The sequence below is a fragment of the Saccostrea cucullata genome, unplaced genomic scaffold, assembly GCF_032062105.1.
Source record: "Saccostrea cucullata isolate Sc308-1 unplaced genomic scaffold, CSIRO_AGI_Scuc_v1 ctg2558, whole genome shotgun sequence".
Taxonomy (NCBI): domain Eukaryota; kingdom Metazoa; phylum Mollusca; class Bivalvia; order Ostreida; family Ostreidae; genus Saccostrea; species Saccostrea cuccullata.
Window position 1 is genome coordinate 39,410 of NW_026935716.1, and position 27,355 is coordinate 66,764.

General features: G+C 31.7%; 1 protein-coding gene across 3 annotated transcripts; it reads left to right on the forward strand.

Annotated features, from left to right (window-relative positions):
- The first annotated feature begins 1,527 nt into the window (after positions 1-1,527).
- LOC134243615 (uncharacterized) lies at positions 1,528-27,160 on the forward strand. Of its 3 annotated transcripts, XM_062725864.1 has the most exons (4): positions 1,528-1,662; positions 1,739-1,832; positions 2,806-2,955; positions 8,187-8,428. In XM_062725864.1, exons 1-4 carry the CDS (start codon positions 1,648-1,650, stop codon positions 8,420-8,422), a joined length of 495 nt encoding a protein of 164 aa, XP_062581848.1. In that variant the 5' UTR covers positions 1,528-1,647; the 3' UTR covers positions 8,423-8,428. The 3 variants fall into 3 exon arrangements, 1 of the variants encoding a protein (XP_062581848.1); XR_009987074.1 differs by lacking the exons at positions 1,739-1,832; positions 2,806-2,955; positions 8,187-8,428 and adding exons at positions 19,970-20,063; positions 26,991-27,160 and having other exon boundaries at positions 1,574-1,662; XR_009987073.1 differs by lacking the exons at positions 1,528-1,662; positions 1,739-1,832; positions 2,806-2,955; positions 8,187-8,428 and adding exons at positions 19,731-19,892; positions 19,970-20,063; positions 26,991-27,159.
- The last annotated feature ends 195 nt before the right edge of the window (positions 27,161-27,355 follow it).

Sequence of the window (27,355 nt, forward strand, 5' to 3'; positions counted from 1 at the left end):
TATTGACCAACGAACCTAGGAAATTAAAACAGGCATATTGATATTCTTTTCATTAACTAAAAAACTAAAATATTTACCTCTTTTTAGATATTGTTCATACGTAAATCATGCTATTCCATATCAAAACATCTGAGATATGTAAACCCTGTACGTAGTTGATAAAGGTATATTGCTATATAATTGAGGATGTAAAAAGTTTACGTCATTACGTTTATCATAAAGCTTTGAGTTTAGATTACCATTAACGCCTTTTACTAGAAAAATACACAAATACCAAACAGATGTGTCAAAATAGAAAAGATAATTGAAAGTAAATCCAGTTTTCTAATATCGGGCAAATTATGAAGAATAATAAATGCAATATTTCAGCAAAATATTTCGGAAAATTATATTATTTCAATAGAACGCTAGTTTCTCTCTGAATAACGTGGGTTCACTTATTGTGTCGCCTGCGGAGCAGAGCGGCACTAAGGGATCACTTTACCCGATGTCTTTCTGTCCGTCCGTCCGTCGCACCTTGTATCTCAAGATCTGTAAGAGATATGGACATGCCTCATGTCCATTTCTCATAAAGCTATTTGAATAAATGATTATATCACTCAAAAATGTTCTCAAAAAGTGATTTAATAAAATTTTATACTAAAATATTTTTCAGCACATCCTTTTTTAATGGCTCTTACATTTTACAAATTACGATAAAATCCATACATGTAACATTGCAGATTGAAAATATAATCAATGTCTCTAATACACTTAAAATTATCTGAAATAATATACAAGTCTAATAAATATGTTTTTGGCTTAATCAAATATAAGAATTCTTAAAATAGGTTTTTCAGATTTTCTAGTAATTCTTGCCATTTACCGTAAAAATCTTCTAATTTTTCGTAATACAGTATAGAATTTTTAAAATCAATATATAGTTTTTCCTTTAACATCTTTTTTAAAACCATAAAATTCAAGTTTCATTCGCAAATCTCTTTTGCATTTCTAAAAGTATAAACAGGGTATTTTTCCTAAAAATAAACAGTAATTCAGAGGCTTGTTGATATAAGTACTTGTACAAATTCCAAATATTGCATTTTTATATGAAATATCTTGGATAAAACGTAAATCCAAACTATTCCCTCAGTTCAAAAAGGCATTCCAAAATGCTTTATTGGCATTCGTATAAGCATGTGGTCTCAGAAAGAAATACTTATTCCATAAAGCTGAACTATTAATTTATTACTTAAAAAGTATTTGTTTTTCCACATTAATGTCACTTGCAAACAGTATTTTTAAGTATGAATTTTTATTACCACAGTTTCTGAGAACACTTATGAATAACATTTTGATTGTCTTTACGCAAATTGGTATATATAACACTTAGGTTAATTTGTTTCAATTTGATAAATCAGGAAGATTTAATTTTCTTAGAACAATATTGCATTTAAATAGTCACAAGTCACAGGTATTTTTCAATATAGTTTTCTGCAGTCTCATTGGATGTATTGTATATCAGAAGAAAAAACAGGAATTCCATGTTCATGACTGATAGTATATATATAAGATCATTTAGAGCTTTCAATTTAACATTCTTTAGAATTCAGCAAACGCTTCAGATCATTCACATAGACTTGGTTAGGTGATCTTCAGACAAACAAAATGAGATTTGTTTTGGTAAGTTATTTTGCTGCAGGTAAAAGATGTCATAATTTGGATGTTTAAAACATTAACAAATGCATTTTTTTTCCAGATTTGTCGTCTTCTGTTCATATGTACGCTGTTCCTCTCTGTTGAAAGTTGGTGGTTTGTGAAAAGCGGAAACAGCAGAGGATGTCCAAGAAGAGGTGGGTAAACCGCCAGCTATAATTATTGCTTTACTATAAAACAATTCATTATGTTCTGATGTGTTTAAGTTGTGTTCATAAAGTATGTATAATGGAGTTTAAACTTTTAACAAACACGAAAGGGTATCAATGATATGAATGCAAATATCTCTTTTGCAAATTGTTAATACAACAAAAATTCTGACTTGCGCATTGACTTTCTGTGTACATGTATACATGAATTCATATACAAAGTTTATTATCATAAAAAGATTTGATTTTTTATGTATCTCTACCAAGAAAGTTTAAAATAACAATATGTATAGAACGCCAAATAAACATATATTCAAATGTTTGTACCTATCTTCAAATATTTGAACCTGTTTTTAAAATAATTGAACCTACACGTATCTTCAAACGAATTAAAGATAGGTACAATTGCATTAAAGATAGGTCTAAATTAATTTAAAATGGGTGGAAATAATTAACCCATCTCTAAATAATTAGACCTAGGTTCAAATAAATTAACCCTATCCTTAACAGAATTATACATATCTCTAATTCAATTGAATCATACCCATTATCAATTCGTTTGAAGATAGATAAAATTGAATTAAAGATAGGTACAATTGATTTGAAGAAACAATAGAAACATATCCACAAGAGAATTAAAGAAAGGTATAATTTAATAGTGAGTAGGTTTAATTCTTTTTCTGTTATTGAAAATAATGAAAGCTCCCCCTGACAGTGACTTGAATATGTAAGGAACAGTAAAAAGTATTATATATATATATATATATATATATATATATATATATATATATATATATATATATATATATATATATATATATATATATATATATATATATATATATATATATATATATATATATATATATATATAAACATTTCTTTTTCTTATTTTATTTTTATGATTACTTTATTAAAATAAAATTGTATCAAATTTTTAAAAAGCTTTGAATTTTTACAGGTAATGCAAGGCCGTATTACTTTGGTACAACACACCTCGGATGCATGCTGAAAGGAAGGCAGAAAGGGAAACGCAGTGTGCCTTTGAGAGGGACATGGGATGATACCCATCGTTATATATACTACAGAGGGAAATATTTTGAATTTTCAAGTACATGTAAGTTTTTTCTTAAGAAAAATGTATTAACAATTTTTCTCGCTTACATTTATTTTTTTATTTTTTTTTTTAATAAGATTTTATTCAGGATTTTTAAATAACAACAATACAAAAACAGTACAAAGATAATAATAGAGAAACATGATTATATATATGTTGTTCAATATATCAATTGTTTACATATTTATGTCAAGTTATTATAAAAATAATAAGTAAATTAGCAATTTTATAGTGCATATACATATAATGGAATAACGTTTTTTTAAGACAAAGTATTGCAGAGAATAAATATACAAAAAAATATACTGAAACAGAATTGAAATCGCTTACATTTATATATTTTTTTTTACCATATTATTATTTTTATAATTATTGTTATTATAATTATTCTTAATCAGGTTATTCATAACTTGTTTCTAAATGTAAAATACATATCATTCAGTTTTTATACAAAGTCATAACAATCTTAACCTTTAGTTAAATTTCATTTTTTATGTATCACGAATTTACTTTGTGAATTTACAAGTATTTTTTGTTTATTTTTTCAAAGTCTACCCCCCCCCCCCATATTTTTACCATCACATTTTTAAACAGTTTACCTGTAGTCAATTTAAACAGGCTATAAATCATCTGAATTAATTTCCATCTCCTTTTAATTTCCTGTACACCATTCCCACCTCACTAAGATTTCCTCGGATGGCTCGCACCTCGCACACCGACCTTGAACGTCAAAAAGTAGATGCTAGAAAGGTATTCCACCATCTTGCAGATTCAATAATGTGATTTTATTTGAATTTGAGTGAATTGGTGCGCGTTCAACATTTTTCTGCTTTTGAGACCTACTAAAAAAGGTTGTAATCAAAACCAATATACAATGAAGAATTAGGCAAATTACGTAACTTTTTGAGGAAGTTTATGCAAAGTCAAATATGAGATGTATTACAAGACAGTTTCCGGCTGAGAAATGTATCGAACTGATGCGTAATCCTCCATCAATCACATCCATTGTTTATATGGAGCGTAGCGGAGTTAGACGAGGGTTGCCGATTGTTTCCTCCTACAATATGGAATGCTCGGCTAACACCGCTACGCTCCATTCAAACCTCATATATGGTTGGTGGAGGAATACGCATCAGGTCGACACATTTTTCAGCTGGAAACTGCCTTGTAACACATTTCATGATCAAATTTCGCTCTGCATAAAGTTCTTCAATAAGGTTTTTAGCTCACCTAAGCTGAAAGCTCAAGTGAGCTTTTCTGATTACGTTTTGTCTGTAGTCTGTATTTCCGTCCTTCCGTCTGTAAAGTTTTCACATTCGACTTCTTCTCAAGAACCACTGGGCCAATTTTAACTAAACTTGCCACAAAACATTCTTGAGTGAAAGAGATTCAAGTTAATCAAATGAAGGATCACGCACTCTTTTAAGGGGAGATAATTAAGAAACTGTGAAAATTTAGTGGCATATTTTTTAAAATCTCATAAAGAACCACTGTGTCAGGAAAGTTAAAATTTGTGGGAACATCCTCAGGTAGTGTAGATTCAAGTTTGTTCAAATCATGACCCCCGGAAGATGGGTGGGGCCACAATGGCCGATCAAAGTTTTACATAGAAATATGAAAATTCTTTCCATATTTAAAATTCTTCAAAAATCTTCCTCTCAAGAACAGCAAAGCCATGATTGGTCATATTTATATGAAAGCATCCTCAGGTAGTGTAGATTCAACATTGTTCAAATCATGGCCCCCGGGGTAGGGCGGGGCTTCAATGGCCGATCAAAGTTTTACATTGAGAAGGATATGGAAATAACAAACAGTATTCGATCTCAACGTCCATTAAACAAATATACAAAATAAGAGCAGAGCAAACACGGACCTCCGAAACATCAGAGGTGGGATCAGGTGCCATGGAGGAGTGAGCATCCCCTGCCGACCGGTCACACCCGCCGTGTGCTCGTTGTCATAATCAGAAAATCACGGAAAAAATCCGTGGTCAATTCAGTGTATAAATAATGGACTAACAATTGGTATGAAAAACGTCAGTCAGCATTTCATTCAATGATAAATTGTATTTGCTGACAAGGTCATTGTATCGACCATAGAATTTACGAAATGATGACTTTAAACGAGACTGTTGATATTCTTGTTTCATCAACTTGCTTGTCAATAATTTACCTCGTTTAAGAAATTGTTCATACGTAGAGCATGCTCTTGCGTATCGAATCAACTGAGATATAAATACTCCGTATGCAGGTGATGAAGGTATATTGCTGCATAAGTAAGGGAAGATGACGATAGAAAAGTTAAGGTCATCACGTTTATCATATAGCTTGGTTGTTAGATTACCATTAGTGTCTTTTTCAAGTAAAATATCCAAGTATGAAGCAGAAGTGTCGGACTCTGTGGTATCTTTTATCTCAAGCTCACCAGGATATATCGTGTCGACGTAGGAATGGAAATTATCATTATTAATTGACAATACGTCGTCGATATATCTAAATGTCGAGTTGAGGGCCACAGCAAGTGTTTTCTTCTTTTCACGCAAAAGATTTTGCATAAATTCTGCTTCATATGAATATAAAAATAAGTCTGCTAATAACGGAGCGCAATTTGTACCCATGGGAATTCCAATAGATTGTTGGAATACTTGGTCTCCAAAATCCACATAAAAACCACATGAAAAATATAGGTAGGCTCTTTATATATATTTTTCTTAAGAATAGCAAAGCCATGATTAGTCATATTTATATGGAAGTATTCTCAGGTAGTGTAGATTCAAGTTTGTTAAAATCAAGAGCCCTGGGGATAGGTTTGGGGCCACAAATCCAAGTTTTACATAGTAATATATAGGAAAAATTCTTTAAAAATCTTCTTCTTAAGAACAGCAAAGCTATAATTAGTCCTATTTATATGAAAGCATCCTCAGGTAGTGTAGTTTTAAGTCATGACCCCTGGAGGTAGGGTCGGACCACAATGGATGAGCACAGTTTTACTTAGGAATATATAGGATTTTTTCAAAGACAGCAAAGCCATGATGTGGCATATTTTATCTGGGTAGGGGGGCACAATGTAAGTTCAAATGTAAAGATCAATAAAGCCACAGGCTGTCGAAGAGAGAGAAGTGTAGATTCAAGTTTATTCAAATCATACCCTCTCCCCAGGCCTTTAAGGATTGGTTAGGACCACTTTTTGGTTTAAACTTTTTAATAATAAACTGATTTCTGTTTTTTTCATAGTCACAGTGCTCAAGTGAGCGATGTGGCCCATGGGCCTCTTGTTAATTATCTAATTCTTCATATTGCTTTTAAGTACATCTATATCTTAGTAGCCTTTGATTGATTGATTGATTGATTGATTGATTGATTATATGTTATTTAACGTCATTCTCGAGAATTTTTCACTCATATGGAGACGTTATCACTTGCAGGTGGAGAGGTGCAATTTTTTTCCTATGCTCGGCAATAAGTGCCTTTGAGCAGTTAAGGGTCTTTTACATACCAGCACTTACTGCGACACGGGGCCTCAGTTCATACGGTGTCATCCAAAGGACCGAACTCCACGTCCCACTCTGGAATTCAAACCTGCGACGTGCGGATGGATTTCCTGAATTTCGCGACTCTAGAGCAGATGCTATGAGCACTGCGCCACGCAGGCTTTAAAAGCAAGAACATAGTTATATGCGTGCCACAAAATAACGTATTTCAACAGTATTACATTTAAACGAAATTCAAATAAGATCACGTGACTGAATAATTAAGAAGGTGAAACACCATTTATGTCCGAGGTTAGTGTGCTAAGAAGGAGCCATTCAAGGAGTTTCATGTCCCATCTTGCCGAAACAGGTCACATGTAGAAGCTTAAAGTGGCAATATCACGCATCTCTTCAAAAACAGACTTGTTAAAATTTTCCTATAGGATTTGGAATTTTTTTCATACTCATAAATGTATACACTTTCCGAAAATTACAAATTTTATAAGTAAATAATTCTGACTATTTCATTAAAATTAATAATTATTTATGGTACACAACTATATACATCGCAACGTGTTCGAGGTTCCAAATTCCATGCTATACACGCACATGACGCATGCGTATAGTTTTCATAAACAAAACAGCATGGTAAGAGAGGGAATCCCGGTAGGCCTGCTACATTGACAAAGTTGACCAAAACGAAACACAAAACCAAAAATAGGGATTGAAACTAAAAAACAACTTTCCTGACAAAAAATTAGTAGGGAGATTAATATAATTATTGGACTAAGAAGAAACGGGACCTCGGCGACATTCACGTTGGGCTCGCGAAGGTTCTACCCTACAGGTTTGTTGATACATGCTATCATTTCTCGTATCTCCGTAGCTTTCAAAGAAAAAAAATCAGCCTAAACTCAACATAAAAATGCACTTATGACATATAAAAATTATTGCGATAAGAAGTGCAAATTGTATTGGAACTGCAGAAAGATTTTGTTTGACATTTTGCCGCGATGAAGTATGATTTGGTGGATTTTCCTTTCCAGCACCCCAATACACAAAGCGTCAACATTTGTACTTTATCATGTTAGATTCGTCTGAATGCAAACTAAAAAATTAACCGGAGAGTTAAGATATTTTGATTCTGAGAATAGCTTTTAACTAATATTACATTCTAATTGTAAACCCTACATTGTATGCACGTGCCATTTTAGAAATCACGTGGTACAAGTAAACAGGTCTAAGTAGTACGACCCTTGATTTTCCGGCAGATTCTTATTACGTTGATTTTGTGTGAGGAGAGAATATTTATTTTTCTCAAAATGCTTACTTCCACTTTTTACCTTATTCCTGAATGATATATTGTGTAAATTTGAATGAAAAAGCACACGATTTGCAGCTTTAATAATTTTGACTTCAAGATACCTAATAACGCATATACGAAAAATACTTACTGATTTATTATCCTTTCGTATTTTTCCTCATGAAATTTCTTAGTATTGGCGTTTCTAACAAATTATTAATTAAAATTAAAATTTGTTATTGCTACATACAATATTAAAACCCCTTTTTACAATGAATGATATATAGTGAACTTTTTATCAGTGAATACATATAATCAAAGTACTGCTTTTAGCCCCCCAAAATAAGACTTTTTTATTTTATTCAAATGGCCATTCGTTTAGCAGGACACTGGCTATGCATGTCTACATAAGTAATAATCTGATCAATGCATTCTTATCAATTTTCCATTTAGGGTCCGGTTCGAGAAGTGGATATAGTCGTTTAGATGAACATTGCAGAGGAAAAACCGAAAGATATCCAGCTGGATACAGCTACCTAAGTTTGGATTGTATCGAACGATGTGTTAGGCGTTATCAAAATGAGTACGGTGGATACAACGTAGTTTCGAATAACTGTCACAATTTCGCTAACAGAATGTCTGAGGTTTTGTGCAGAAGAAGTTACCAGTGTCCGTCATGGTGCAACTAAATGCAAGCTTGAGATAACATGGTCAGATAAACAAAAATGATATTCAAAAATGCACCGTTCTTAACTGCTTCGAAATACATTAGTTTATTAGTATGGTGGCATATTTCAAGGCCTTAACTACGCTAACTATTTTAGTGCGTTCCAGTTGGGTCCATCGTAGTGTCTTGAAAGGGGTTATTTTATTCAGGGGAGGATTTTTTGCTTACCTGGGTTTTAGTAAATTAAAAACCTAATCTTTGAATGTTTTCACGTTTTGAATTATTTTTGCCTCGTCTTCTTATCGTAATTTTTATTTCGATGTCGTTGTAACATTAACGTTAAAAGTATTGAAACCCTCTAAGTAAAGTTAATAGACTTTTGGAAGGAGTGCTGACTTTTACAGTTGATGGCTTACTTTTACACCAAGACAATGTTTGTATGCTCTTTTACAATATAAATCTTCAGGTCAACATTTTATTCAAAGAAAATAACGGTTTTTTTTAAAGCACAGACAAGTTGTCCCTGAAGAAAACGACAACCAGTCTACCCTCAACTCCCGGCCTTCATATGTTAATGCCCCCAACACCATACTTTTGACCACTAGAAAGGTTTTCTCATCTATACATGGAATCAATTCTGAACTTCCGTACATGATACAGGATTGAATGTCAAAGTGACCCGTCAACAGTAAAAGTCGGTGCTTCTCGCAAAAGTTCATTAATAACACTATGATGCCCAAAGAGAATGCTTTTAGACATATTTGAACTTAGGAATATTTAAAATTATGTTTTTTCAGTTCTTAAAATTTATTTTAAGAGCCGAAATCTTCTTGAAATATATAAACTGTTACGGAAATCTCGATTTGTCTGAACGTAAACCACCTTAACATGAAGAGTTACCGTTACCGTTTTTTTTCCGGATGACTTTTATCAGAAAGTAAATTTCCTTTCGCATAATATCAAATGTCAAGTAAAGACAAGAGGCTTAAGAATTACGATTATTTTGTATTTTTCTAAGGATTCTTATTACAGCCAGTGAAAATTTAATCTCTTCATTATGTAACATTCGTGCTATGAATCTTCATAAGTCACAACAAAAAACAGGAATAAAACAATCAACGGTCTCGAACCCTCCCAACCCGCCCCCTAAAGAATTTCCTTTCAGTTTGTAAAATTTATTATGTGCATAATTTTAAATAATATAATATGATAATTTTATGCAATAATAAAAATAATACATGTAATTATATCACAATCAATACCAACTGTTGGTGTAACCGGCTGATGCTTGCTTCTCTATATACCTCTGATAGACAGACCTCTTTTTAGATTCATGTGTTTGCTCTGCTCCCGATTTGAATTGTTGAAAGGACTTTTGAGCTTGGATACTATTCGTTATCTCTATGAAGTATTACATGTATATGTACCAGTTTGAAATTACATGCCTCATGTCAATTATTCAAAAATGTGATATTGAACAGCTATTTGAATAAATGAAATAAATTCATATCACCTTTTGAATATGGAATATTTGTAGAAAAATATCAGTATTCAAGATCAAAATTCCATTAAAACAATAACTTTTATAAACAGGGCGAACACGGACCTCTAAAAAAATCAGAGGCGGGATCAAATGTTATAGAGTAGTAAGCATGCCTTGCCAATCGGTGACATCCGCCGTATGTTCCTTGTCCAAACAATGGAAAAAAAACGAGATAATTCAGTGTGTAAAAGAAAGCCTAACTATTAGTATGAAAACACCAATCAGCATTTGGCTTAAAAAGAGATTATACTCCTCCATAGCACCTGGTCCCACCTCTGATGTTTTGGAGGGCCGTGTTTGCTCTACTCCTGTTTTGAAATGTTTTATGGACTTTTGATCTCGTTTACATATTTTATTTCCATATGTTCAATTACATTTAGTGACAAGGTGTTCGTTAAAAACTTACCTCGTTTTGGAAATTGTCTATATAAGCCTTATATATAAGATGTGGAAACTATCACGTTTATCATAAACCTTTGTTTTTAGATTACCGTTATCGACTTTAAGGTTTCATCAAAGGTCAAAATGTCCAAAAAATTATTTTTACAATAGCTCAAAAACAATGTGAGGTATAAAGTTAAAACTATTACAGTTTATAAATGCATCATTGTTAAATAGATAGAGAGTATCACTTGAAAACAAATATTTAAAAAAATATTTTTATCGAGAAAATATACATTAACAAATTTGCATATTTTCAGAAAATGCACCTGCATAATTCTGTACTTTAAATGAAAACCATCATTGTAGAAATAATATATGTTTATCAGTAAAGGGACAAGTTAGACGTGAATGGTCTTTGAATGGCTCTTATTTAAAGCATTGCATGTATAAAGACAAGACCCTTTTAAAATCCGTCATTTTCAATGTAACATTTGGAAAAATAAACAGGGAAAACAACTTTCCGGAGGCGATCGAAATCCAACTTGCCCATCATTGATAAACCTATAAATTATAATTATATACTCATCATTGATAACATAAATGAACAAGGTCTTGAAATTAGCCACCAGACATGTAGGGGCATCCAGGGGCGGATCCAGAAATTTTTTTTTTTTGGGGGGGGGGCGCAAGATTTAGCCAGGGGGTCTGGGGATTGTAGAGGTTTTTTAGGGTAAAAATGAGGTCTACCGAGTAGACATTTTAAACATTTTCTAGACAAAACTGTTTTATGCTAACTTTGATAATTTTAGGGGGGCGCAACCCCCCCCCCCTTAAATCCGCCACTGGCATCATTTATTGTTGGCTTTATTATATTATTGTGTATTATTGACTGGTGAAAATTACACAAGTCAACAGATGGAATTTGCAACCTGGCATAGCAGGGACTCTGTGTATGCAATAGCCATCATGGTTAATCCAATTAGCTAATTGTCCAATTAGCTCGAAGTACACCTATACTGAAATCTTATCTTGGTCAGAGGAATCTCAATAATTCACTTCTTTGTTTTAACAGCTGCTGGACGCACCTAAATTTTTTACAAGAATTCAACTTACCCACCCTCCATCACCCTAAAATTAATTTATGTAAAATCAGATGTCTTATATCACAAACAAACTGTACTTTTTTGCTTTTATTCTGTACATTTATTATTGTTACATGTATATCTATATTTTTTTTCATTTTACAACTCATGCACATACAATATTCTAGTAAAACCTGTGTTTCAAATTGTAATTTTTTCATTCAACCCGTTTTTCAACTTATAATTGTATAACATTATTTTTTACTCATGTTAGTACATGTATTTCTATTGCTGGGTGGGGCCGTTTTTTTAACCCCACTTTGGAAAATTATTGTAATTTATTCAGTCATTTTAGGTTTATCAATGTTTGACATTACTTTCATCATCTGATCAAATATAATGATTGAATAAATGACCTTTCTCACAAAAATAAGTTGTTCTGTTTTTCATTGCAAATGAACTCAGACTCACTGGAGAACATAACTGGTTGTTTCATGTTGACAAAAAGAAAGAAATACTATGGAAACAAAATATGGAATGAAAGGACAAGTCTCATTTAAGGCTTATCTATGGTCCCCGGTTACTCGTCAAATTTCGAACATTTATCAAAGGCTTTAAAAATTAAATGTTATTAATAATAAATGTCTTTATTATTTGAGTCTGCATATAAAAATGTCAAATGATAGATATACACAGCATACGAAGCTGCGTTTTGAAGTTGGGGTTCTTTGATTTTCAAAATATCAAAAGAAATCACTGACAGGTACACACTTTCAAGCTTTCGTAAACACCGAGCACAGGTTTGTTCAGATTTGAGTTTGATATATAATGTTTATATTATATGTGTAAAGGTTGAGTAAAAATATCTTTGTTGAACAACCTTGTGCTCTATGTTTTCCAATTAAAAGTATTGTGATTTTGAGCCTCGTCGCTGTCTTCATTTACATGCGATTATGACCTGTTTCGAATCACAACAAGCCACATCGATTTGTGTCGTTACAGGTAAATGTCCACAGTAAACGTGCTAGCAAGCACTCAAGTTGAAATGTACTCAGTCGATCATGTATCGGTCAGCATATGAACTTGTTTGGTTAATCTTGTTGTAGTGGTTCATTCACATTGCTTTGTGAATAGAAAATTGTATTCGTTGTTGATTGTGAATCTTGAACCTATAATTCGTCTTTGAAAGTTATAATATTATATATCACGGATATTCTTTTATAGTATATCTTATTTGAATGTCTCCGCCCATTTACATGTAACAGAAAAACCGTAGTCTAATGGAGGGGAAAAGTTCCGGCATTTTTTAGCGCGATGGGTGTTAAAATTTTGCTTGTATTTTTTTTATATGTTTAATAATTCAATATGAATGCACAATGATTTTATTAGAAAGACTTTGTTATACACAATGAAATCAACCAAAATACCCGTTTCTACTATCTATCCAGTAAACCAAGGGTGTGAAAAGGGACCACGCTACTATACTTAAGTGGAATACTTTAAAGTTATTTAGTCATGGAAAATTTTGGGATACAAAAATATTTTTATCTTCAATGATGGCTTTCACTAAAAGCGCTTAACTAATTAGGTGTACATGTATTTATAAAAAAAATAAAGGCATTTTTTAAAAAGATTTTTTTCTCGATAAATATTTTCATTCAGTATTTGTTTTCAAATGGTACTTTCTATCTGTTCATTAATGATATATATTTATAAGCTGTAAATGTTTCAACTTTATAAACTGCATAGTTTTGGAGCTATTGAAAAAATAATATTTTGATCTTTGATGAAACCTTAACTATAGTAAAATGTGAAACAGATGCATCAGACTTTGTGATATTCTTTTATTTCAAGTTCAGTGAGATGCATTGTGTCGACATACATGTACGTGTAAAAGATATTTAATAATTTTTTTTTGAATAACCACATTTATTATCCTATTTAACATTAAAATAATGTAAAATTCATAAACAATTTAACAACAGAAAAGTGAGGCTATTTAAGTTCAAAATTGGGGATTTTTTATATTGAACGTAAATAAGACATATATACATTATATTTACACTCAATCTCTTATTATCATTATTTTTTTAGCTCAAATACACTATACGAGGGACGTTCAATAAATAATGTCATTAGCTCGATGGCATACAACATAGTGGTCATATGACATAAAGCTTGACTTTCTCTCATTATTGAATCTTAAATTAATTGATAACAGTTTGTGTGACCACTTTTCATCGTATTATTTCATCGTGGGAAGCTGGAATACAAGGGCTATTCGAGACACTGCATTAAAAATGAATGGTCAAGAATTTGTAAACTAGAGTAAAATTAAACGTTTCATTGAAGCAGCTGTAAAACTTGTTAATATCCCAAAAATATATTAACTGAAATATGTGAAAGTTACAGCAACCAATGCCTGTTTTATAGACAGGTGAACATATAGATTTCAATAAACAAAAATTATAAAATGGGCATCAAAAATGGGTACCGTCCCTGGCAACAATGACTTACAATAACCGATGTAAATTTGCAAAATTTCAACAAATTATCACTGATTTTGTTTTATTGACTTTAAGACCCATAGCAAAATTGATAAAAATCATTTTGGGGATAGTTCACACTGTTTTAAATAAACATTTAGTTAAAAAAAGTTTAATATCTAAAGGTCATGCTATATTTTGAAAAATGAGTGAACACGACAGCGTGTAGGAATATCTAAACAATTACTTTAAAAAATCAAAAATTGTAGTTATCCACGTTTGTATGAAATTCTAACAGATAATGAAACTTGAATCCATTTTGCTTTAAGCCCTCAAAACAAATTTACAATAAGATGCACTTGACAAAACTGCAAAGGCCTAAGAAGAGCAAAGAATTGCAGGAGCATAAAACAGTTTTATATGCTATTTTCTTAAATATTAGCGGTCTTGTTCTTCAAATTCATATTCGGGAAGGAAGATCAAATTTCTGAAGGAGTCTAGAAAACAATTTTTTGCAAAATTTTGAAAGGTTTATTAGAGGAAGGAAACAGAATGAGGAATACACTACATTCATGATGGCGGCCAAACCCACAGGCCATGAAGAGTAAAGATGTTTTGGGGATAAACAGAAAGTTAATGTTTTGTCACACCAACAAAATTTGCCAGATCTTTCAACCCTTGACTTGTTTCAGTTCCTAAACTTAAAAAAAACATCTATCAGAAAGAAAAAAAAGTACAGCAAATCATGGGATCTGCCATATTCCAGTATACGAAGTGTCATACTCAAAAATGTTTTCAAAAAACAGTTAGAAATTGAATGAAAATGCTACGGATATGCGTTTTAATTGTAAGGGAATATTTTAGATAAATCATTAAGATTAAGTCATAGAAAAGCTTTTTTTTGTTTCTTTCCGAGCCCCAATGACATTACTTATTGAACGCCCCTCGTATATAGCTCTCAACCGAATAATTTTACCTTGTCATATGTTCTACACTATGGCAATCTGACAATTTCAACAACAACAAATTATACTTGGTCTATAATGTTGAAGCTAAACAACAGTTTTTGGAAATCACCTCTCCTTGGACAAGAATTGTCAGTTCCATTTTTTGTCCCACATCCACCAACCATTACAATGGACAGAGAGGAGACACGTACATAGGAAAATAACAATCTGCAAAGAATAAAAATTAGTGCCGAAAGGCGATGGAACATTTTAATTAAACAACTTTTCTTTAGTTAAAAATAAACTTACCGTATAGATATGCATGCTATTCATATGAAGATCACCAGACCCACGAATCTTACGATTCGGCAGAAAAGTTATTATTTACTTTTTTAAATTGGTTTTTAAATTGAAAATGTCGAGTATGGACAAGAGTCTTAAGTATGATAAGTATTTTGTATTTTTTCTACCGGCTTCGTATTCCAGCCAATGGAAATTCAATCTTTTCGTTAAGTAACACTCAAACTATAAACCTGCAGTCACAGCAGAAACAGAAATTAACGATCAACTGTCTGGAAATCTCCCACTAGCCCGAAGACTTTTTGGACTCCTCCCAACCCGCCCCAAAATCATACCGGTGGATGCTTGTTTCTCCATAATACCTACCGACCTCTGATAAACAAGTCTCTTTTTAGAGCTCAAGTTTGCTCTGCTCCTGATTTGAATACCGTTTGTTATCTCCATGCAGTATCATGTGTACCAGTTTGAAATAACATGCCTCATGTCAATTACTTAAAAAGCTATATTTGAATAAATGATGGATATGGAGATAACGAACAGTATTCAATCTCAACGTCCATTCGGCAATATACAAAATAAGAGCAGAGCAAACACGGACCTATCACTTCATAGCATCTATTCGAATATGAAATATTATATAAATATTGCATGTAGTTGAATGTAACATTGAAAATTTTCACCCCAAAAAAACCCATTGTAAACCAAGGCGCAGCCGAGATGACAATGGTTTTCGAGGGGTGAAAATTTTCAATGTTACACTCAACTACATACAATATTTATTATATAATACTGAATGTTTTATACAAATACATATAACAGTGAAGCGTGAATTCTGAATTTATATTCAGATACAAATTATATAGTCTGTATATTCTGTAGTTATATATATTTATATTTTGAATTCATAATTCACTTTTTTTGGGAATATCACCCATCGTTACATGTAAGCAATGTTGACTGATGCTACGCTGGAGGGCTTGGCTTCATTATTCAGCGGGTAATTTAATGGTTTTTATCAAATTTTTCTCGACCAATCAGATTCAACTTATTTACATGAAAGTATAATATATGTAAATAACGAACAGTTATCAGCCAGGTAGCATCGTTTTTTGAAAGTGGGAGGGGGCCGGCCAGAGAAAATTCTTTTTACTTACATAAAAAAGTTGACAAGCAAAAAAAAAAAAAAAAACAAAAAAAAAAAAAAAAGAACAAAACAAAAACTCCGTGTTAATAGTTGAAAATCCTCTTTCGTGGGGGTGGGGTGTTAAAGGCCAACTTTTTTCAATGCCAACTACTTTCAGTACCAATTTTTTAGACGGGGTCAGGAGGCCTCAAAACGGAAGCCGTGGTGATAAGACATGACTTAAATCTACGCTATATGAAATAGTGCAGAAATTGTTTTGATTGAAATACAAACATTTTGTATCAAACTGAAGAAGAGAATATAAACTTTTTTTACTCAAATCAATGAAGCATTTTGAAAATTTAAAACTGAAAATATTAATTGTAAATCACACTAGTAAACAAAGTACTCTACTGCGTAGTTTTACGACTGCGGGCGCATCATCCTTTGTTTACTTCCGTAAAAATATTAATTTGGACACAGTGAAATTCGGACAATACAAAAAGGTTTATATATATACTTAGAAATGAAAAACGTGAAGATCTTTATCAAGTTTTATTTTAGTGTGTTAACTAAAAAAAATTAAGTTATTATCAAAACTATAAAAAAAATTAATCACATTTCTGGAAATATAGGAGGAAGATTATTTTGACCCCGTCTTTCAGTACTGTCTCAGAACTTTGATTTTATACTACATTGTTCTTATATCACTAATGGCCAACCAGCCTTACAATGAACATTTCCTATAGCATAAGTAATGTTGGGAAAAAAAAGTGGGGGCCAGCCCTCCCCCCCCCCCCCCTGTTGCTACGTGCCTGGTAATCAAGATCAAAAGTACATTAAAACAATACAAATCATAAGCAGGGCACGGACCTCTAAAACATCAAAGGTGGGATCAGGTTTCATGAAGGAATGAGCATGCCCTGCCGACCGGTGACATCCGCCGTGTATTGACCAGCGAACTTAGGAAAATAAGATAGGCATGTTTATGGCACGCCAAATTCACAAAAATGAGCAAAACATAGTTTCACAGTCGATAAACTAGGTTTATCGGTTGTGCACTATAGTTTACGGACTGTAAACTATAGTGAACAACGTTAATCTATATTTTACATCTGTAAACGTCATGTATAGTTAACGCGATAATCTATGTTTAACAACCGTAAACTATACTTAACACCGAAAACAATCATTTGCGATCGCAAAACATAGATTATCTGATAAATGCAGTTTCACGATTTGCAAACTATGGTTTACAACTCTTAACTATAGTTAACGATTGTAAATTATAGTTTACAGACGTGAATCTATGTTTATCAACAAAATCTATGTTTAACGTTTTATTACAGACAGATAAACTTAGATTAGCATTCGTAAACTATCATTAACAAACGTTAAATATAGTTTTACAGATGAAAACTATACTTAACAAATTGTTAACTATAGTTAACGGTTTGTAAACTATAGTTCACTGTCGATAAACCTAGTTTATCAATTGTGAAACTAGGTTTAGCACATTTTTGTGAATTTGGCGTGCCATACATGTTCATATTCTTTTCATTAACTTGTTCGATAAAATATATCCCTCTTTTTAGAAATTGTTCATACGTAGAACATGCTATTCTATATCAAATCATCTGAGATATATAAACTCTGCACGTAGTTGATAAAGGTATATTGCTATATAATGAGGATGTAAAAAGTTTACGTCATTACGTTTATCATATAGCTTTGAATTTAGATATACATTAACGTCTTTTACTAGAAAAAATACACAAATACCAAACAGATGTGTCAAAATAAAAAAGATAATTGAAAGTAAATCTAGTTTTCTAACATCGGGCAAATTATGAAGAAAAATAAATGCAATAGTTCAGCAAAATATTTCGGAAAATTATATTATTTCAATAGAACGCTATTTTCTCTCTGAATAATGTGGGTTCACTTATTGTGTCGCCTGCGGAGCACAGCGGCACTAAGGGATCACTTTACCCGGTGTCTGTCTGTCTGTCTGTCTGTCTGTCTGTGTACACACCTTGTATCTCAAGATCTGTAAGAGATATGGACTTGATATATTGCACAATTATTATTGCGTGCCACCATGGTATTTGTAAATTGTCATGGTTACCAGCCTCGTGACCCTTGACCTTGTCCTTTGACTAACCTTACTAAAAAGTTAAAAGTGCAAATATACAGCATATTTTGACATTTAAGGGGGTAATTTTATGCTTTTTAGCATGTGCACTGTTTTTTGTATAACTTGATGAAAAATACCAGGGATACATTTCACTTGACCTATGACCTACTGTATATGGGTGTAATACAGATACTTGTATATACTATCAGTCATGAACTGAAAGTGCTTTTACTTATAAAATACAATATTAATCCAATGAAACTGCACAAAACTATATATTGGGAAATACCTGTGACAAATTATAGGCGATATTGTTCTAAGAAAATTAAGACCATCCTGATTTTCCATTTTTAAAACTTTTTTTCAAAGTGTTATTTATACTAGTTCGCGTAAAGGCAATCGAATTGTAATTCAAAAGTGTTCTCAAAAAGTGATTTAATTAATAAAAATTTCTAAAAAAAAAAAAAATAAAAAAAAGATGTTTTCAGCACATCCTTTTTTAATGGCTCTTACATTTTACAAATTACGATAAAATCCATATATGTAACATTACAGATTGAATATATAGCCAATATCTCTATTACACTTAAAATTATCTGAAATAATATACAAGCCTATTAAATATGTTTTTGGCTTAATCAAATATAAGAATTCTTAAAATCAGTTTTTCAGATTTTCTAGTTATTCTTGCCATTTATCGTATTTTTTTTTTTTTGTAATACAATATAGAATTTTCAAAATCAATATAATATAGTTTTTCCTTTAACATCTCTTTTAAAACCATAAAATTCAAGTTCCATTCACAACTCTCTTTTGCATTTCTAAAAGTATAAACTGGGTTTTTGTCCTTACAATAAACAGTAATTCAGAGGCTTGATATAAGTACTTACACAAATTCCAAATATTGCATTTTTTTATGAAATATATCTTGGATAAAAACGTAAATTCAAACTATTCCCCCAGTTCAATAAGGCATTCCAGAATGCTTTATTGGCATTTGAATAGGCATGTGGTCTCAGAAAGAAATACTTATTCAACAAAGCTGAAGTATTTCTTTATGACTTTAAAAGTATTTGTTTTCCATAATAATGTCACTCGCAAACAGTATCTTTCAGTATGCATTTTTATTACCACAGTTTCTGAGAACACTTGTGAATAACATTTCGATTGCCTTTACGCAAATTGGTATATATGACACTTAGGTTAATTTGTTTCAATTTGATAAATCAGGAAGACTTTTTTTTCGTAGAACAATATTGCATATAAATAGTCACAGGTCACAGGTATTTTTTAATATAGTCTTCTGCAGTCTCATTGGGTGTATTGTATATCAGAAGAAAAAAGGAATTCCATGTTTATGACTGATAGTATATCTATAAGACCATTTAGAGCTTTCAATTTAAGATTCTTGAGAATTCAGCAAACGCTTCAGATCATCCACAGAGACTTGGTTAGGTGATCTTCAGACAAACAAAATGAGATTAGTTTTGGTAAGTTATTTTCCTGCAGGTAAAAGATGTCATAATTTCGATGTTTAAAACATTAAGAAATGCATTTTTTTTTTTAGATTTGTCATCTTCTGTTCATATGTACGCTGTTCCTCTCTGTTGAAAGTTGGTGGTTTGTGAAAAGCGGAAACGACGGAGGATGTCCAAAAAGAGGTGGGTAAACCGCCAGTGATGATTATTGCTTTACTATGAAAACAATTCATTATGCTCTGATGTGGTTATAGCTGTGTTCATAAAGTATGTATAATGGAGTAAAAAGTACAGACACAAAAGGGTATCAATGATATGAATGCAAAGATCTCTTCTGCAAATTGATAATAAAACAAAAATTCTGACTTGTGCATTGACTCTCTGTGTACATGTATACATGAATTTATAAACAAAGTTTATTATCATAAATTTTTTTTATTTTTTATGAATCTCTACCAAGAAAATTCAAATTAACAATATGTATAGAACGCCAAATAAACATATATTCATATATTTGAACCTATCTTCAAATAATTAAACCTGTTTTTAAAATAATTGAACCTACACGTATCTTCAAACGAATTAAAGATACGTACAATTGAATTAAAGATAGGTCTTAATTAATTAAAATAGGTGGAAATAATTAACTCATCTTTAAATAATTAGACCTAGGTTTAAAATTTAAAAACTAGTCTGTAAAAGACAAACAGTGAAACTGGTACGAAAACATAATTAAAATTAAACGAATATTCGACTATCGTTCGACTAAAGCATCCGACTAAGCTGTCCGCGTAAAATTGACATACCTACTTTGAATAAATTACACCTATCCTTAACAGAATTATACATATCTCTAATTCAATTGAAGATAGGTTTAATTGAATTATACCCATTATCAATTAGTTTAAAGATAGATACAATTGAATTAAAGATAGGTACAATTGACTTGAAGATAGCTAAGTGCAATAGAAACATATCCACAACACTGAGAAAATTACCTAGTTGATTTAACTAGTGAGCGTAGTAAAGCGTTCGTCGTGATTAGTAATCACTCTGTGTACTAGCTAAGGTAGTGAAAAGTTGAATGATGGTCGTAAAGATACTTAGATACCTAGTGATAGTTACTTATAAATTCTTAAATTTACTAACATTATCTAGTAAATCTACCCAATACCTAGTAAAACTACTTTTGAGGTAGTGATTGTATGGACAGTAAATTTACTAGTCTTCCCAGCGACTTTCACTGGTTATTTTTTTCAGTGAAGAGAATTAAAGAAAGGTATAATTTAATAGTGACTAGGTTTAATTCTTTTTCTTTTATTGAAAATAATGAACATCCCCCTGACAGTGACTTGAATATGTAAGGAACTGTATTTTATTGGGAGTATATATTTATTGTGAGTTGTTATTGTCAGTGTCTTTTAAAATAATTAAAGATTCAATTCAATTGCACCTATCTTTAAATCATTCATTACTAGACAGAAAGCCTGTGAAATTGATGTGAAATAATTCTGCTGGTATACAAAAGGGTTTCAAAATTTTTCGTATTTTACATTACACGACTGTTTCGTAGTTTGGTTATTCTAAACCTTTATCATTCCTAATAATAACACCTATTTTTAAATCGTGACATATTTACCTATCTTCAAATCAATTGTACCGATCTACGAATCAATATGTAATAGGTATAATTGATTTGGAATTAGCTACAATTAATTAAGGATGGGTACAACTGAATTAAAGATAGGTGCAATTAATTAGAAGACAGATACAATTATTTCAAGATAGATGCAAATATTGAATATTTGTTAACTTGGGGTTCCATGAAAATGATTTTATTTTACTTTGTAATCCCTTTCCACGGCAGAGCTGCTGTTACCCAAAGTTTTAATACATTCAAAATTAATCAATCTTTCTTACGACAGTCTATCATAAAGGGTGTCGTTTAATAAGCTCGAATGTGACCCATCACATACCCACCCCCTAAAAAAGAAAAGAAAAATAAAACCCTACTTTATTTACTAATTAAGTATTCCGTTATATTGGTGATATTCAACGATATGTATATATATATATATATATATATATATATATATATATATATATATATATATATATATATATATATATATATATATATATATATATATATATATATATATATATATATTAAAAAATGGTAAAAAGAAAACACAAAAATCCTCAGTTAAGCTTTAACGCTTTCATTTTCAATCTTCAGAAGCTTATAATAGTATCATAGTAACAGTGATTATGACGTCATGTTAAGCGGAACGTTAAATGTTCATTTTTTAATATTGTTATCCGATTACTGAGACACTATTTAAATTTTGGATATATATATATATATATATATATATATATATATATATATATATATATATATATATATATATATATATATATATATATATATATATATATAGGGTGAGTTCACCATGCATCGGACACATACCTTGCATCGGACAACTTTAGGCAATAAACTCTCTTTCAACTTAACAGTTCTGTGTATTTGTTTCTGTCTTAAAAATGAAGATTAAATTTTTATAATGATACCGATTGTTTTTATCATGTTGTGATAAAAATACCCCGAGAATGGCCTTGAAGTTACGTCATATTTTACATTATCAAAGGGGAATAACCCGAAATTTATGATTTTGCAATTTTTAGAGTTATCGTTCTTTTAAATTCGACTTTCACGGAACGAGTCGGACTTTGGTGAATTTTGTCGGGAATTGGTAATTTTACATAAATTATAAAGAAATTTCACTTCAATGTTTGTTTAATTCTTATTAGAGCTGGTTTTTCCTAGTATACTCATTTCACCGTACATCGGACACAAATTAACCATGCATCGGACACTTTCTGATACAAAGTTAATCACTACCATTTTCATACAGAACCCAACTGACAGCTGTTTTTTGCGGAAATAGAAAATAAAAACTCTAAATTTACAGTCAAAATAGAAGTTATAGATATATTACGTCTAGAATCTGACTCAATTTATTTCTACAAACCAGAGTATTTTAACGCTAGAGAAAGAGGCGCGAATTACCGCATTACAAGCATTTTAAAGCCTTTCTAAGGCAGAGTAAGGCATCTTGAATCTTTCCATATTTGTGCAACGATATCGACAAATAAATTTAATTTGAGGGTTATTTCTTAGATAAAATATAAAATTATATCCATATCAAGGATTTTGAAGTACTGTGATAAAGGTATGATATTTTTTCGGTCGGAATACGGTCTGTCCGATGCATGGTAAATAATGTCCGATCCATGGTGAATTTTTAGTTTTTTGGAAAAAATCAATTTTTGGTGATATTTTCTCAATAAAAGGCATATAACTGTGTCCCAAATTTATATTTTGATCACATACTAAGTGTTAAGCTCCATTTTGATAATTTTCCGTCGGTAGCAATATCGCTAGAACTTGTTGAAGTACAAGGGTGTCCGATGCATGGTGAATTCATATATATATATATATATATATATATATATATATATATATATATATATATATATATATATATATATATATATATATATATATATATATATCAGAAGTCCATGAATTCACAGTGGTCGGTATAGTAGTATAGTAAAAAATAATTAAAAAGAAAACACGAAGACAACAAAGTAAAGCATTAGCGCTTTCATTTAAAAATCTTCAGATGCTTTACAATCAAGTTTTTTAACTGTCACATAGTAACGCCTACTATGACGTCATAATTAGCGGAACGTAATACAGTCTCTATGACGTAATTCTCCCAGCAGTTATTACGGGAAAGTCAAACAATGCTATTTAGCTTTGGTTTTAAAGTAGTAATAAAGTGTTTTTCTTTTTCTTTTTCTCTTCGTTGAATTTGGTTTCCAGACATCTTATAGAACGGGAAAACGGTAAATTGTCTCTTCCCGCATATATCTAAATGTTCACTAAGTTTAATTTGTCTGTATTGCGGGTTATTAATATGTTGTTTGTGAACTCTTATCCGAGCTCTCAGTGTAGTGCTAGTTTCTCCAATATAATATTCGTTACAACCCGGCAAGGAACCAGTTAAGGAGAAGAAACCACCAAAAACAACCTTCCTCTGGAAAAAATACAGTCCCATCGTCAAAAGCTAAGACATATGCAGCAGCTGTAAAATCTACTGGATCAAATATGCCAGTTAACACTCAAAATCCTCAGCGCCCTAATCGACCATTAAAGAAAAAAAACAACGGAAAAAAGACAAATAACCTTGCATTCCGTAAAAACAAAAATAAATATGGGAAACTACATTATCCGAGAAAACACAATGTAGGAAATACCCAAAACCCTAACTACGGAGGAAACAGCGGTATTAATACAAACGATTACTACAGGAATGATCGTGTTACATATATAGGGAAAGGTGCACAGAATCATTTTTTAGGGGGAGGCAAGCCGAACCAGGGACAGAAATACAAACCCAAATGGTAAATACTCAAAGTGTTGAAAGTGAAAAAGCATCTAAATCGACTAAAGAAAACAACCTAATAGACCCTAAAATATTAAATTTATCCAGCAGAGAACTGACAGAAACCGAGATAAAATTATTGCTGAAAGGGTTAAAATATACGCCAACACCAAAGGCTAATAATCAGGAATTAAAAACGGATGTCAAAGCATACACTAGACGTTTGAGATTGTCTGAATATTTCCATACCGAGGACGAGGATATATCAGACCGAGAAGAAAGTGATCTTGTAAGAAATAAATCATCATTTAATCCGAAAAAAGGTAGGAATCGGACACTTGATGCTGTCTGTGAAACACTTGAAAATATTTCTTTACCTGTGAATTTTCAGCACATAAAGGCAAATCTTTCTAAAGAGGAAGAAAAAGCACTGAGAAATCTTTCAACGGATCCAAATATTGTGATCAAAGAGGCCGACAAAGGGGGCGCAGTTGTTATAATGAACAACCATTTTTACAAGAGTAAAATTATGGACATGTTGCAGGATAACAACTTTTACAAACAAATTCATGGAAATGATGATAGAAAAACCATGAAGAAAATAAAAAGTCTAATTCATGGACCCCTATGCCCAGACGTAACAGAAAAAGAGAAGGACTATCTAATTAATTTCGACTTCCGGGAAAGCCAATTTTATGGACTTCCTAAAGTGCATAAATCCGCTATAATAAAGGAAGCTATCAAAAATCAAAACAAGGAATACATCATCTGTCCAGATCCAGTAGACCTGAGTTTTAGACCGATAGTTGGAGGACCTAATGCACCTACACAGAGACTCAGTCAATTACTGGATATTCTCTTGAAACCTCTCTGCAAAAAGGTAACTAGCTATGTTAGAGATGATCTCGACTTTCTAAACCACCTCCCCAGTAATGTCAACAAAGATGCAAAACTGGTTACCTTTGATGTTGTGAGCTTATACACAAATATACCGACAGATTTAGGAATACAGGCTGTAAAGTTTTGGATGGAAAAATACCCGGATATGATCAACAGCAGATTTCAACATGATTTTATTTTGGAAGGATTGAAATTAGTACTTAATAACAATACTTTTGCATTTGCCGAAAACCATTACATCCAAACCAAAGGCACGGCAATGGGTACCAAGGTAGCGTCAACATATGCAACCCTAACTTTAGGCTACCTTGAAACGTTACTTAAAAGTGAACTTATTAAAGTATGGGGAGAAGAATTTGCTGATTTGATAGAAACAAACTGGAAAAGATTTCTGGACGATTGCTTCATTATTTGGCACGGCGACATGGAGAAATTAACGCAATTTCACAAAATACTAAACGGGTTAAACTCTAACATTCAATTCACTTTAGAGATGAATGATGAAAAATTACCATTTCTTGATGTGTTAGTGGAGAAAAAGAACACAAGGATAACTACGGATATATACTACAAAGCCACCGATACACATCAGTATTTACACTTCGGCTCATGTCATCCAAACCATACTAAGAGAGCGATACCATATAATCTGGCAAGAAGAGTTTGCACCATAGTAAGTGAGGAAAGCACAGGGGATTTACGACTAGAGGAATTAAAATCTTTTCTTGTGAAACGTAAATACCCTATACGACTAGTGGATGATGGTATAAAAAAGGCTAGGTCTTATGAAAGAACACAACTACTTATGACACGTGACAATCGGAAGGAAAAACAAATTATACCTTTTGTTCATACCCACAATCCACGAAACCAAAACCTAACACCAGTGGTGAAACAATTAAACCTGATACTAAAGGAGGATGAGAACACAAACGCAATTTACCGAAATGTTCAATTTATAAATAGCAAACGCCAGGCTAAAAATTTAAAAAGAATTCTGTGCACATCCAGTTTCAAGGAAAAGAATTGTTCAGTAACAAAATGCAATGACCCGAGATGCGGTACCTGCGACTATATTTTGGAGGGAACCAGCTACGACTTCCGGGGCCGAAATTTCACAGTAAATGCTGACATGTCCTGTGAAACTAAGAACCTAATCTATGTCATAACATGCCCGGGTTGTAACGAATATTATATTGGAGAAACTAGCACTACACTGAGAGCTCGGATAAGAGTTCACAAACAACATATTAATAACCCGCAATACAGACAAATTAAACTTAGTGAACATTTAGATATATGCGGGAAGAGACAATTTACCGTTTTCCCGTTCTATAAGATGTCTGGAAACCAAATTCAACGAAGAGAAAAAGAAAAACACTTTATTACTACTTTAAAACCAAAGCTAAATAGCATTGTTTGACTTTCCCGTAATAACTGCTGGGAGAATTACGTCATAGAGACTGTATTACGTTCCGCTAATTATGACGTCATAGTAGGCGTTACTATGTGACAGTTAAAAAACTTGATTGTAAAGCATCTGAAGATTTTTAAATGAAAGCGCTAATGCTTTACTTTGTTGTCTTCGTGTTTTCTTTTTAATTATTTTTTACTGTATATATATATATATATATATATATATATATATATATAATTTGTTATATAAACATTTCTTTTTCTTATTTTATTTTTATGATTACTTTAGTAAAAAAAATTGTATTAAATTAAAAAAAAAAACTTTGAATTTTTACAGGTAATGCAAAGCCGTATTACTTTGGTACAACAGACCTCGAATGCATGCGGGAAAGCGGGAAGAAAAGGAAACGCAGTGCGCCTATGAGAGGGACATGGGATTATACCCATCGTTTTATCTACTACAGAGGCAAATATCTTGAATTTACAGGTGAGTTTTTTTTTTCAAGAAAAATGTGTTAACAATTTTTCTCACTAATTACATTTATATAATTTTAAAACCATATTATTAATTTTATTATTATTATCATTATAATTATTCTTAATCAGGTAATTCATAACTTTTTTCTAAATGTAAAATACATATCATTCAGTTTTTATACAGAGTCATATCAATCTTAAACCTTCAATCAATTTTCATTTGCT